General features: G+C 42.8%; 1 protein-coding gene across 12 annotated transcripts in view; it reads left to right on the forward strand.

Annotated features, from left to right (window-relative positions):
* LOC129191424 (elastin-like) overlaps positions 1-14,579 on the forward strand; it is a 64,094-nt gene that overhangs the window by 33,506 nt on the left and 16,009 nt on the right. For 10 of the 12 annotated variants that reach the window (XR_008573216.1, XM_054794770.1, XM_054794769.1 and 7 more), the window contains exons 5-32: positions 2,202-2,267; positions 2,364-2,435; positions 3,578-3,607; positions 4,781-4,822; positions 4,890-4,964; positions 5,480-5,527; positions 5,606-5,668; positions 6,238-6,270; positions 6,355-6,420; positions 6,564-6,605; positions 6,699-6,785; positions 6,869-6,919; positions 7,001-7,090; positions 7,298-7,333; positions 7,445-7,606; positions 7,786-7,983; positions 8,163-8,312; positions 8,402-8,503; positions 8,673-8,798; positions 8,928-9,077; positions 9,253-9,348; positions 9,786-9,842; positions 9,970-10,095; positions 10,236-10,361; positions 10,504-10,629; positions 10,801-10,950; positions 11,728-11,922; positions 12,115-12,258. Coding sequence is in view for 11 of the 12 variants with exons in the window: in XM_054794770.1 (XP_054650745.1) it covers positions 2,202-2,267; positions 2,364-2,435; positions 3,578-3,607; positions 4,781-4,822; positions 4,890-4,964; positions 5,480-5,527; positions 5,606-5,668; positions 6,238-6,270; positions 6,355-6,420; positions 6,564-6,605; positions 6,699-6,785; positions 6,869-6,919; positions 7,001-7,090; positions 7,298-7,333; positions 7,445-7,606; positions 7,786-7,983; positions 8,163-8,312; positions 8,402-8,503; positions 8,673-8,798; positions 8,928-9,077; positions 9,253-9,348; positions 9,786-9,842; positions 9,970-10,095; positions 10,236-10,361; positions 10,504-10,629; positions 10,801-10,950; positions 11,728-11,922; positions 12,115-12,258 (2,709 nt within the window). In the remaining variant the exon portion in view is untranslated. The remainder of the gene's footprint in view (positions 1-2,201; positions 2,268-2,363; positions 2,436-3,577; positions 3,608-4,780; positions 4,823-4,889; positions 4,965-5,479; positions 5,528-5,605; positions 5,669-6,237; positions 6,271-6,354; positions 6,421-6,563; positions 6,606-6,698; positions 6,786-6,868; positions 6,920-7,000; positions 7,091-7,297; positions 7,334-7,444; positions 7,607-7,785; positions 7,984-8,162; positions 8,313-8,401; positions 8,504-8,672; positions 8,799-8,927; positions 9,078-9,252; positions 9,349-9,785; positions 9,843-9,969; positions 10,096-10,235; positions 10,362-10,503; positions 10,630-10,800; positions 10,951-11,727; positions 11,923-12,114; positions 12,259-14,579) is intronic. The other 2 variants (XM_054794771.1, XM_054794772.1) reach the window with 2 other exon arrangements.

A 14,579-nucleotide genomic window follows, 5' to 3' on the forward strand; every position in this document is an offset into this window, starting at 1 on the left:
TATGTCTTAAATGCCTTATTTACTCTTATTATGTCTATGGGGTGTTATGTCATGTCTAGAGGGCTCTAATAATGTTAAAAAAATATATTTAGAAAGTCGTAAACAGGTGTTCTATAAATACTCCATTCATAAGTAAGGAATCATACTTGCGGAAATGTACTTATCACGGTTGGGTCTGGAACCAGTCAACCGCAATAATCGAAGGATTACTGTAGTAGCGAATGTGATAGACTGGTGACTAGTCCAGGCTGGGATAGGCCCCAGCTTACAGTTGACATTGAACAGTATAAGAGGTACGAAATGAATGAATGACTGAATGAATGAAAAACTGTGCCATAACTGCTGTCTCCTGAATGCAGCGTTACCACTGAACCTGGTGTTAAAGGCACTTCGAGATACGCTACATGTCCATGTTTAAAGCCTGGGAGAAGGAGATTACTGAGGAACTCTTAGCTCAGCGCCGAGGCTTGTGTTGCATGCTTTGTGTGTTTGTCAAGACCTTGGCAAGAACCACTGTGCACTTTTGCTCTCTGAACACATTCCTCTCGGTCATCATCAGTATCATTACCTGCACTCTGAACATTACTGAATGAACTCCAAGGTCTCATCCTGTCTGTCTAGCTCCCTTGTTCGACTTGCTTCCCATGCTCACTTGGAGTTCTTGTTCTTGTTCTTGTTCCAAAAACCAGTTCCAAAAACTGCTCCGGCATGCTTGCTCCTGCGCAGCTATTTTGAAGATACAATGTGCATATTTCCTAAAACGGTGTTCTCCCAAAGCAGCTTTTGCCAATGAGGGATACTCAATCTATGTCCTTGTGTTTCCATGTCTCTGCATATTTTACTTGCTCTTCAAAATAAAATCAGATCAAGCCAAGAAGGGACTTTGTTTAACCAACAATTTCTGTCATTGGACAGCTTGTTGCCAGAAAGTGTTTAGAATACAACATAATGACTGTTTTGATTGAACTGTAGCACTGCAAAAAAATAAGCAGAATTTGGGATTTAATTGTTAATCGTTGCCACTAACCTCAAGCTAAAGGAACTGAAACGCTAAATAAGTAATGATGAAACATGACCAAATATATTACAATAGTATATAATAAATCCTTATTATTGCATGTGAAAGCGTTTTTTAAAAATGGCTATTTCACTCGCAACATGAAAAGGTAGCACTGATGCTCCTGCTAACGAATTAAAGGAAAACTTTTTTGTTTAATTTTGCCCATCATCCACAATCCTTATATGAGACATGAGCACACGTCTTTCTCTTTTCTGCGTGTTCTAAAGATCTGAAAACATATAAAAAGAGACAGCTCAATAGTGCACGTAATGGGACACACCTATGCTGCCTAGACTGCAATTAAAACCCCTCCAAAAACTTCCAAAAAGGTTTTCTGGTTTTGTTTCTGTAATCGTGTAGTAGCAGGTACATTCATGATAACATGTAATACTTTCTACTACGCATGTAATACTACACATGTAATACTACGCATTGATTTCACATAGAAAACATAGAAACGAACACCACCACCTAGCATTAACTTTTCCAAACACAAACACAAAAACACAGCAGCAGTAGCAGCAGCTCCAATGTGTAGCGTTACCTTTTGGTGGTGCCGTGAAGCGCTGTGCACTAGTTGCTAGCTGGCTAGTAGCTAGCCGATGCGGTGTGGCAAGGTGTCAGTGCGGGAGTAACGTAGTTCAATCGGCGTAGCAGTGTTAATAATAATAATAACAATGTCGCTGTAGCTTGGTTAATATGCATGTCACATCATATGTAAATGGAGCGTTGCTGCTGCTTTTTGGAGTTCACGGTCAGAAGGATTTATAGGCGGAATAAGTGTTTCCCATTACGTGCATTTGTAGCTGTGTCTTTTTTTAGCTGTTTTTATATCTTTAGAACACACAGAAAACAGAAACCATGTGCTCATGTCTCACATAAAGATGGTGGATGATGGGTAAAATTCCCAAAAAAGTGCAGTTTTCCTTTAAGGTGAGTGGTGTCCAGACTAGTACACTAATATTATTGAACACCAAACTAGGTGACTCAGTGTTGCTATGGCAATGACACAAACTGAATTCTCATTTTAAGGTAATATTACAAACAATTAACTAACCGATCTCATCGGAACTTTACGCAGTGTATTGTTGTGTTTGCTCTTTTATTTAAACTCTGACCTTTCTATTTCTTCCTTTCCTAGGTTATGGTAATCTAGGCGCTGGCGGTCGTGGAGGTGGTGGTTATGGGACTGGAGTCCTAGGTGGTGGTGAGTACTTTTCTTTATTATTAGTAGTATTAGCTTCATTTGGATTGAACCATACGGTATGAAGCTGATTGACATTAGCGCCATCTTCCCAAATAGGTGATTATGGAGGATATGGTGCAGTCTCAGGTGGAATCTTTCCAGGAGCTGGACAGAAGGCTGGTAAAAGAGGTATACTTGTGGCAAATTGAACTGACATTCATTATTTGGTGCACCTATTCAAACTGAGACTGTATAAAACGTTGTTGGAGTGACACTCAGGTATAGGGAGAGGATTTAGCAATACAGTGGGACCCTGGTTAGCGGTAGCGTGGCATTAATTTGTTCCAGAAGGTTTGACTGTAACCGAAACGCACATTAACTGAATCACTTTTTCCCATAAGAAATCAAGTAAGTCCAATTAATCCATTCCAGAAAGTCAAAAAATATTTACACAAAACACGTTTTTATAGTTTTACAATTATAGATTTACATGCAGAAAACAATTTGAAATGCATATAAATACATATCAATGATGAATGAACATTTAAGGTTACTTTTACCTTCATTGAAGATGTGGTTCTTGACGTGATTGAAAACAGGAAGGCGATGGTGGTTGATCTCGCTGCCACGTCGTGTCTTTGGGAACAGTCACGGTAAAAGCAACCTTAAATGTTCATTTATCATTTTAATTCGTCATTTATATGCAATAAAATTATTGTATCTATGTAAAACTATAATTGTAAATGTATAAAAACGTGTTTTGTGTCACCATTTTTGAGAGTCAAGCGCTGATGACCTCGTAGACGGACGACGCAGCTGACTTCCAGTTCCTGTTTCCAAGTAGTAGTGATGTGTCGGTCGCGAGAGTTATTTCTTGAATTAGTTTCGGTTACAGTCGGACCTTATGGATTGGATTAATGATGCTAACCAAAGTTCCACAGTATTTGTTCTGTTGCTACTGTGTTTTGTTAATAAATAACCATGTGGTCAAAGAGAGCTACGGTTCCCTTTCCACTTTCTCATGAAGTCTAAATCGTTATTATTAAAATGATAAAACTAATTTGTTACACAAATGCACTTTAGGAAGTGTTGTTTAGTAAATTAATTTTAAAAAAGGATCTGTTTCAGTGTCAAACTGTCACCAATATACTTATTAGTAACTATACTGTAGTGTAGTTTTTAAGTAACTCAGCATCCTTTTAACGGAGATTGCCCATTGCTAAAACAACTGTTTTGGTGTTTTTAGGGCACGAGCATAGGGTTAGTTGTTTGATATTTTGCTAAACGTCAATTAGCATCTTCTGGTGAAATTGGTGATGTCTCCCTCACAGGTGCTGGAGGCCCACTGCTACCATTTGGAGGTGAGAGGGACAACAGTGCAAATGCCAGCACAATGCACACTTGCTTGTTAATAACCAAAAGCCAAAATGCATGTATCATAATCAGCATGGAAAAATAATGTATTGGACAGAAACATACTCCCACAGAGATTATTGTGACCTCACTGTCTGTGCTGTTTATGTCCATATGATCGACTGTAAATTAGGCAGCTTGATGAGGCATGGACTCCAGGGTGCACTCATGATGAGGGCTTTGGCGAACGACTTACACTTAAATTGGTTGGCAGAAAGAAAACTTCCCTCAAATAAGTCTGGCCTTTTTTCATCATGATGCTCAGAATAACAACTCCTTCCCCCAAACAGCGAAGATAAAACAGCGTTCCTTTGCCAAAACTTTCCTCAACAAATCTCCAGAGCCCACATACTTACAGGTAGTGCGCAATGTCTATCTGAGTAAAGTATGGGGAATGTAAGAATAAAGTCTCAAACACAAATAAATGATTGTGTCGTGTGCGTGGCCAACCTCCCCTACTAGTGAGGCTGACGGTTCATTTCCTGCATGAGAGGCTCGCCAGTGAAATGAGGCACTTGATGATGCAAAGCTAATGACATTTATGGTGGCTGCTCCTCATAGTTAGATTAAAAGTCAGCCATGTTACTTAAAGTCATGAAGGTGATGACAAGCTCTGAACGCTGAGTCAAGGCTGGAGTCATGTGATTAAGCCTATTTGTTTTCCATACCTGCACTACAGGGGCCTCTAGTGGCCAAACACACATGCAAATCTGATAATACAGTAGTAGGCCTTTGCGGTTGACACTGCATGCTTTTGTTTAGTTTCCAGGAAAAAACAAATTTGAAATAATAATCTGTCCCAAAGTCAAACTGTTGCCATCATCAAACTTTTGCTCTCAACACATAGTTTAAATTTTAACAGTCATGCAAATGTAAAACTGCTATCTGCTTACACGTGTTTCTCATTCTTTCTTGTTGCACAAGTGTAAAAAGAAGTTAGCCACCGGAAAGAGAAAAAGAACGGCACGCACACGCAGTTGATCCGTCGATGTTCATCGACTTAAACATGTGGTCAAATTATAAAATGTTACTATCTTAGGGAGATTTGACTTTACAGATTTCACTGTTCACTGAGTAGAAACAACAGGACTTTTACTTCATTGCATTGTGTTGTACCACAGGGGCAGGAACTGGAACTGGAACTGGAACTCTGCCTGGTGGAGGTACGACTTTGTATATTGTTTCATTTGAAATGACATTAGTGTTTTAACATTCTGTCTTTGTTTTCAGGCCCTGTTATTCCTCAGACAGGCCTTCCGGGAGGGGCTGGTGCTGGATTAGGGAAGAAAGCTTCCAAAGTACCAGGTTCTGTAAAGTTGCTTCAAATCTTCTTGGCAAACAGGATGTTATTTCATGATACAATAGATTATATTATATACTGTATATAGTGGATAGGAAATGTATCAAGTTCTTGTGCATTGGAGATGTTTGATGTAAAACCAAATATGTGTCAGTTTGTCAGAATGATCCGACAGTTTGAACTCCTGATATCAGACGGAAATAAGGAAGGTCGACTCGTTCCAGGAGTCAAGCGTATTACAATGTAAAACAACTACTTTCTCTTGTCATGCCCTGTTTTAGCACTTGGTCCAATTCTGAGTAGTTCATTTGCTGAACTATTCCAGTCCCAAGGATCAACTGGAAGGGCAGACTAAAGAGCAACTAAATAAAGACAGAGAATGAAATATATAGAGAATATTTTGGAACACTGGTTTGAATCCATACATACAATATCCCTAGAAAGACTGTTTCTGCATTTTCATGACACATTTTAATAAACATAGAGTTGCATTAATGTTGTCCCATTGGCTGTGTGACAGGTGTGGGTGTACCTGGGCTTTATCAAGGTGGACTGGTACCTGGAAATGGTATGTCGCTTTCACTGGCAGATGGTCAATGTGTTCTTCTCTCATGTAATGCAAGCGTTTTGTAACATGCTCTTTAAGGCTTTGGTAGTCGTGGAGTTCTACCAGGAGTTGCTACTGGCACCGGCCTCAGTCAAAAATCACGTAAGAATTTAACACCTATTCATTTCAAGAGATGGCATAAAAACGTGAGGACTTTGGCAGCTTTGCAGATGGTATTACGCAGGCATTCCCAACCTTTTTTGCCACACTAAAACTGTTGAGGTCGATAGGTGGTGTTTCACACCCATAAAAGATACCCTTGTATGAAGGAAATGTATGAAGCTAAACCATATAATGCTTACTTACTGGACACTTTATTAGGTACATTTTGCTAGTTGCAAACCTTCAGAACTACCTTATGATGTAATTCATGCATTTATTATCAAATAAAAATTATAATATTTATTATTTATTATATTTTTTCTGATAACTGTACACACAGAAAACAGTCATACAGATGTACTCCAAAACACCACTAGGATTATAACATATGTTTCTGGATGTACATTAATTTTGCAGCATTTTGCTGGAGCCAGTGGGGCACCAGATGCCTTTTTAAAGCTCAAAATAAAGTCAGACATTGTCATAATTATTACATCATTTTTTATTTTTCAAAGAGTGTCCGTTTGATTTAACAAGGTAATTGGGATGACGTGTTTTTCCTTCTGCAGTTGGAGGAGGAGGACAGGGTGGTGCAGGAGCAGGTCAGTTCTTGCAGCATATAAAATTCATATACAGCATCTTATGTCTTATGTATTTAAATATACAGTATATTTTTCCTTGATCAGGCTATGGTGGACAGATGCAGCCTGGAGTGTTCCATGGATATCCACTCAAATCACCAAAGACACAAGGTGGGAATCGTATTTTTGGGAATGCATTGAGCTTTATGGAGGAATGTCATTACAAATAATGGCCCAAATGAATTCTTGTATTTTTGTTGTGGTGTTTTTCACCACATATATCATCTCATTAATGAGCTTGTATTTGTCCTTAGGTGGCTACGGAGCAAAACCTGGAGGTGGCAAACTTCCCTTTGGTACAAAAGCTTCTGTTTCATTTATGCATAATGCCAAAGTATTCATACATCAGCCGGATGTTCGTGATGATGTCACCTTGCAATGTTTCCCAGGCTATGGGGGCTTTGGTAATCAAGGGGCTGGGCTCCCAGGAGGTAAAGGTGGCGCTGGATCAAAGCCTGGGTATCCTTTTGGAACTGGTGTGTATTCTAATGTGTCATTTGTTCATGTGGTGCAACACAAGACCCGAAAAGAATGTCATATTGTGTTTTGTTTTTGTCAGGAGTGGGCGCCGGGGGCATCTCACCTGGACAGGCTAAATCGGCCAAATATGGTGGTGTTCATCTTCAAAACCAAAGAGAATGTTGTGGACCATCTATCAGTTTATATCATATCTGTGTTTACTGTGCTCTAGGTTTGGGTGGTGCCGGTGGTTTTGGAGCTGTCGCTGGTGGTGCTGGTGCTTATGGTGGCGCAGGTGGACTATATCCAGGGCAGATACCAGGTGGTATCATGTTTAATACTGAAATGATAACACTATTTAAAAGCACTAGTTGTCTAAAGAGATGTACTGTATATTACCAATGTATATGTATATAACCAATGTATATGTATATTACCAATGTATATTTATATTACCAAGGTTTATGTTTCATCTTTTGTATGTACTGCATCTGAATTCATACACTGAAATGCATCCCTGTTTCACCAGCTGGCTATGGACCTGGAGCCAAAGCTGCCAAATATGGCAAGTAAAGTTCCAAGTCTTATCTTGATTTTATTTTTAACATGAAAACATTACATTTGACATAATTACATCTTTCTATCCATATTGACATACTTGTTGACCGCAAACCAGGAGGTGTACCAGGTGGTGTACCAGGTGGTGTACCAGGTGGTGTACCAGGTGGTGTACCAGGTGGTGTACCAGGTGGTGTACCAGGAGGCGTACCAGGTGGCGTACCAGGTGGCGTACCAGGGTTTGGTGGATATCAGCCATCAGCCAAAGCCGCTAAATACGGTATGGGTGCAATGTTATGTGTGATTTCTCCATGTTGATTAAGTATGGGCATACATATGGGTGTAGGAAGTGCTTTAGCAGTTGTAATTCTCCTTGGTAGGGCAGATACCCTAATGTTCCATGTTTAAAAATGATGTCAAGATTGTGCATTTATACAATCAACATCATTGTTTTGACAGGTGGTGTGCCTGGTGGTGTAGCAGGTGGCATACCAGGTGGTGTGCCTGGTGGTGTTCCAGGTGGCGTACCAGGTGGCGTACCAGGGGGTGTACCAGGTGGTGTACCAGGTGGTGTACCAGGAGGCGTACCAGGTGGCGTACCAGGTGGCGTACCAGGGTTTGGTGGATATCAGCCATCAGCCAAAGCCGCTAAATACGGTATGGGTGCAATGTTATGTGTGATTTCTCCATGTTGATTAAGTATGGGCATACATATGGGTGTAGGAAGTGCTTTAGCAGTTGTAATTCTCCTTGGTAGGGCAGATACCCTAATGTTCCATGTTTAAAAATGATGTCAAGATTGTGCATTTATACAATCAACATCATTGTTTTGACAGGTGGTGTGCCTGGTGGTGTAGCAGGTGGCATACCAGGTGGTGTGCCTGGTGGTGTTCCAGGTGGTGTACCAGGTGGCGTACCAGGGGGTGTACCTGGGGGTGTACCAGGAGCTGGTGGATATCTACCATCAGCCAAAGCAGCTAAATATGGTATGGGTAGTGTACTGCTAGTTGTACAGTACATATCATGTGTGAAATGTATGCACTTACACAATATCTTTCTGGTATCCCTTTGGCAGGTGGCGTACCTGGTGGCGTGGCAGGTGGTGTACCCGGTGGCGTACCCGGTGGCGTACCAGGTCTTGGTGGATATCAGCCATCAGCCAAAGCAGCTAAATATGGTATGCGAAGTGCGACAGCATTTTCAATTGTCTCTGTTGGTAGCGTTGCTATTGAAGATAGCGTTGATCATGCGGGTAAACTGTATCTAGGATGGATACCTTAATGTTTCATGTTTATAAATAATGCAAAGATTGTTTATTTATACAAGCAACAACATCTTTTTCACAGGTGGTGTTCCAGGTGGCGTACCAGGTGGCGTACCAGGGGGCGTACCAGGGGGCGTACCAGGGGGCGTACCAGGGGGTGTACCAGGAGCTGGTGGATATCTACCGTTAGCCAAAGCAGCTAAACACGGTATGGGTACTGCACTGTTAATTGTTAATGTTGATTATATTGCTTGTGGAGCATCTGCATCTTAGGCAGTATGTATTATGTGTGAAAAGTATGCACTTATATACCATCTTTCTTGTATCCCTTCGGCAGATGGTGTACTTGGTGGCGTACCTGGTGGCGTACCCGGTGGCGTACCCGGTGGCGTACCTGGTGGCGTACCCGGTGGCATACCCGGTGGCATACCCGGTGGCGTACCAGGGTTTGGTGGCTATCAGCCATCAGCCAAAGCAGCTAAATATGGTATAGGAAGTGCCATAGCAGTTTTAATTCTCAGTTTTAATTAATTGTTGGTAGCGATGTTATTGGTGATACGGGTGAACTCTATCCAGGACAGATACCATAATGTTTTATGTTTCATGTTTTTAAAAAATGTAAAGATCATGCATTTATACAATCAACACCAACTTTTGCACAGGTGGCGTACCAGGTGGCGTACCAGGTGGCATACCAGGTGGTGTACCAGGCGGCGTTCCAGGTGGCGTTCCAGGTGGAGTACCAGGTGGAGTACCAGGTGGCATGCCAGGGGGTGTGCCAGGGGGCTTACCAGGAGCTCACATCAGCCAAAGCAGCTCAATACTGCAGTGCTAGTGATTCTCAATTTTGGTGATATTGCTTGTGGAACAGTTCTCAGGGCATTGAATTGGACTGTTCAGGTTGTCTTAGAAGAGGTTTTGAGTAGAGCTGTCCTATCATGTCAGACTAGTTTTCCCACCTAGTCTTTGAGCCTGAACTGATGAAGCCTGCTCAGATGAGAGGTGAAATGTCTTCTACGACAACCTTAACAGTCGAGTTGAAATCAATTCCCTGAGAATACAATTACCTGGCAGAATGAGAATATTCAAAGGCTTGTGGAACAGTTGAACTGCATCCAGGGCAGATGTACAGTTGTCATTTGTCAAAAGCATGCACTTACCAGACACCATTTTTCTTGTATCTTTTCTTTGGCAGGTGGTTTACCAGGGGGTGTGCCTGGTGGTCTACCATCAGCCAAAGCAGCTAAATATGGTATGAGCTGCTGCTCTGTCGGTCGGAATTAAAATTTGTATTGGCATTACTAGTGGTGTTGGTGTTACAGTTCTGTCATGTGTTGAAATCATGTCAGTATTCACACAGCCTTGTGTCTTCTTGTCAGGTGGGGTACCAGGTGGTGTACCAGGGAGTGTGCCCGGTGGTGTTCCCGGTGGTGTACCAGGGGGTGTGCCAGGTGGTGTATCAGGGCTCGGTGGTTATTCGCCAGCAGCCAAAGCAGCTAAATATGGTATGCGGCACTGCTCTGCCAGTCAGAATCTACAATTTTGCTGGCAGTAGGGTTGGGGACTTACATCTTTGGTATATTCAATGATGAATTATGGCTAGAAATCATGTCAGCATTCATACAACCTTCTTTATCTCTGACAGGTGGAGTTCCTGGTGGTGTGCCAGGTGGTCTACCAAGTGGTGTGCCAGGTGGTGTACCAGGTGGTGTGCCCAGTGGTGTACCAGGGTTTGGTGGCTATTCACCAGCAGCCAAAGCAGCTAAATATGGTGCGATCCGCTGCTCCACTGGTTACAATTTACATTTTTTTCCGGCATTTGTGTTACTGTTGGTGGCATAGGTAGACCACTGTATCATGTATCATGTGTAGAAATCGTATCAGCATTTGTTCCGCCTTATGTATCAATCCAGGTGGTGTACCAGGTGGTGTGCCAGGTGGTGTGCCAGGCGGTGTGCCAGGCGGCGTGCCAGGTGGTGTACCCGGTGGTTTCCCAGGCTTTGGTGGTTTTTCACCAGCAGCCAAAGCAGCTAAATATGGTATGAGCCAGTGCTCTAATAGCTGCAATTTACAGTTTTGCTTTCATTGCTGGTATTGTTGGTGAAATAGGAAAATGATACCCTGGTCATATACTGTACAATAATGTATCATGTGTAGAAATCATGTCAAAACTGATACAACCTTGCATATCCATACATGTGGCGTACCAGGTAGCCTTCCCGGTGGTGTTCTCGGAGGCGTTCCCGGTGGTGTTCCCGGTGGTGTGCTGGGTGGTGTTCCCGGCGGTGTGCCAGGTGCTGTTGCTGCTGGTGTGCCAGGATTTGGTGGTTATTCACCAGCAGCCAAAGCAGCTAAATATGGTATGAGCCACTGGTCTAACAATTGCAATTTACAGTTTTGCTGGCATTCCTGGTTGTGTTGGTGGCACAGGTGAACTACTGTAAATTGCAGTCATACAGGAAATTATATATTATGTGGAGAAATCAGCATTCATACAACCTTGCGTGTTACCTTCCATAAAGTAGCTGCAGCGTGCAGCACCGTTCTCATCACTACTGAACAATGGCAGTGCGCCGCTTGCATCGCATGCACTCATCCTTTGTCCTGTTCAAAAACACATACACCTTTGAGGTAGGGGCCAAGAGGCGGGAGGCCCGGCAGGCACTGTAGCTGAGGAGATCCACCAGGTCTGAGTTGCCTCCGTGCATCGGTGACACAGTCGGGCCGTGCGGCTGTTGTCGCCTATACTCTCCGCTTCAGCGCTTCGCCTTTTTGTCCGCTTTTCCTTCGCTCGGAATATGCACAGTGTGGGAAATGGGATGTTACTTCGCGGGGAGGGCTTTTCTCTAACCTGGAAAAGCATGTGCACACATACAGTGCAAAATTAATTGCAAACCCAGGGTCCTTAAAGGGCAGATTGTCCCATGTGCCTTGTCCCATGCAGGGCTGACCGAAAGGTCTTCTATATTTCCATGTACCGTTACATCCCTAGCATGGGTATATTAAGTGTTGCTACTTCCTTTTGGTGGTTTAGGTGGGGCACATGGACTACATCCAAAGCAGACACCTCTATGCATCATGTGTAAAAATCATGCATGAACACAATCAACATCTATTTTTCTTTTTCTCCTTGACAGGTGGCGTACCAGGTGGCGTACCTGGTGGAGTACCGGGTGGCGTACCTGGTGGCATACCAGGTGGTGTACCTGGTGGCATACCAGGTGGCATACCAGGTGGCATACCTGGTGGTGTACCTGGCGGTGTACCTGGCGGCGTACCTGGGGGTGTACCAGGCGGTGGATATCTACCATCAGCCAAAGCAGCTAAATATGGTATGAGAAGTGCTCTAACAGAAACAGTTGTGCAATTGTTTTTTAATTTGTTGTACTGCAGTGTTTCCCAATGATTTTCTGTCATGCCCACTTCCCCAGTCAACACGTTATTACATTTATTACAATTTTTTTATATTTAGTAGTAACATTTTCTTATTACCAAATACCATCTTTCATGCGTCTGCTTGACAGGAGGCGTACCAGGAGGTGTACCAGGAGGAGTGCCCGGTGGTGTACCAGGTGGTGTTCCAGGAGGGGCACCATTTGCAGTACCAGGAGGATATCCAAGACCAGGGACTGGTACATATTCTCCAGCAGCCAAAGCAGCAAAATATGGTATGGGCAGTGTCTACCAGCTGTAATTCACAGTCAATATTAGTCAAAGCAAGCACATTAGTCAAAGCAAGGGCACTATTTATTTTTTATAACAATTAGTAAAGTAAATATACTGGATCCCCACATATTCAGCATTCACATATTTTTTACATTTTATTTTTTTTCTGCAAAGATAGTTTTTTGCCGAAAACACAAGTCATTCACTTTAAATCAATAATCATTTATAAGATTCAAGATTCAAGATTCAAGATTCAAGAGAGTTTTATTGTCATGTGCATGGTAAAACAGCAGTTATACCATGCAATGAAAATCTTATTCTGTTCATTCTCCCAAGAAAAGAAAGAAAACAAATGAAAGAATAAGAACATAAGAAACATAAACACATAAACATATATACCAATAAATTAAGCAACAACAGAAGAGACATTAATACAAGTAAATAATACAAATAAATAAATAAATAAAGTGCTATGAGTGTGTGCGTGTGTTGCGTGCGCCGTGTGCGAGTGCTTCGTTGAGGAGCCTGATGGCCTGTGGGTAAAAGCTGTTTGCCAGCCTTGTGGTCCTGGACTTCAAACTCCTGTAGCGTCTGCCTGACGGTAGGAGTGTGAATAATGAGATGTTGTGGATGTGTGCTGTCCTTGATGAGGTTGTGTGTTCTGCGTAGGACTCTAGATGTATAAATGTCATGCAGTGAGGGGAGGGCTGCCCCAACAATGTTCTGTGAGGTCTTGATCACACGCTGGAGTGCCTTCCTATCACGTGTTGTACAGTTACCGTACCAAACAGTGATGGAGGCGGTAAGGACACTTTCGATAGTGCATCTGTAGAAGCAACTCAGGATTGTGGTGGACATGCCAAATTTCCTCAGTCTTCTCAGGAAGTACAGTCTCCTTTGGGACTTCTTCATAATTTGTTGGGTGTTGTGAGACCAGGTGAGGTCCTCGCTGATGTGTGTGCCAAGGAACTTGAAGGTTTTCACCCTCTCCACCTCAGTCTCATCAATAAACAGGGGTCTATGCGGCTCCTTTTCCCTTGTTCTTGGGTCAATGATCATCTCTTTAGTCTTATCTGTATTGAGAAGGAGATTGTTATCACGACACCAAGCTATGAGGTCCGCCACCTCTCTTCTGTATGATGTTTCAACACCACCAGTGATCAGTCCGATGACTGTAGTGTCATCCGCAAATTTAATGATGCTGGTGTTGTTCTGGGAGGCCACGCAATCGTAGGTGAAGAGCGTGTAGAGGAGTGGACTCAGCACACACCCCTGTGGGGTCCCAGTGCTCACAATTCTTGAGCTGGATGTGCGGTTGTGGACTCTGACTGACTGGGGCCTGCCTGTGAGAAAGTTAAACACCCAGTTACAGAGGGAGGGAGACAGGCCAAGTGTGAGGAGCTTATTTGTGAGTTTGTGGGGGCAGACTGTATTAAAAGCAGAGCTATAGTCTATAAATAGCATTCTGACGTATGTGTCCTGGCCCTGTAGGTGAGAAAGGGCTGTGTGGATGGCAGTGTTGACTGCATCATCCGTGGACCGGTTCTGGCGATATGCAAACTGTAGAGGGTCCACAGTTGCCGCCGGGATGCTCTTTTTGATGTGGGTCATGACTATTCTTTCAAAGCACTTCATAACAATAGGAGTGAGTGCTATAGGGCGATAGTCATTCAAGCAGGTCACGTTCCTCTTCTTGGGTACGGGCACTATGGTGACTAAAGACATGTTAATGGATGATTGTAAGTCAGACCTGAAGTTACAACAGGAAAGTAATAGTAGGCTATTCGTGGATGGTCTTAGATCGTAACCCCCGCGAATCTACAACTTCTGTACGATACATACTGTATACCACCCTAGAATCAGCTATTCTAGGTTCATGTTTAAATTGATTTCTAATAATTGTGGCTTCCGGGTGGCACAGTAGCAGGATTTGGAACAGGAGGCCTGGGGGGAACAGGAGTAGTGGGAGGAGCAGAAGTAGGAGGAGTACATGGTTTGGTGCCAGGGGGTGTTGGAGGAGGACAATACTCTGCTGCTGCAAAAGCTGCTAAATATGGTACAGTAGTTTAAACATATAATATGTAATTATATATAATTTATAAAATATATAAATATATTATATATAATTATCATAATTATTATTATAATTGGCAACTCAATATTGCCCATAGGTGTGAATGTCAGTGTGAATGTTTGTTTGTACCCTGCGATTCACTGGCGACCAGTCCAGGGTGTACCTCTGGCCCGACGTCAGCTGGGATAGGCTCCAGCATACCCACGACCCCAGTGAGGATAAGCAGGATAGAAGATGGATGGTTTAGGT

The sequence above is a fragment of the Dunckerocampus dactyliophorus genome, chromosome 12, assembly GCF_027744805.1.
Source record: "Dunckerocampus dactyliophorus isolate RoL2022-P2 chromosome 12, RoL_Ddac_1.1, whole genome shotgun sequence".
Taxonomy (NCBI): domain Eukaryota; kingdom Metazoa; phylum Chordata; class Actinopteri; order Syngnathiformes; family Syngnathidae; genus Dunckerocampus; species Dunckerocampus dactyliophorus.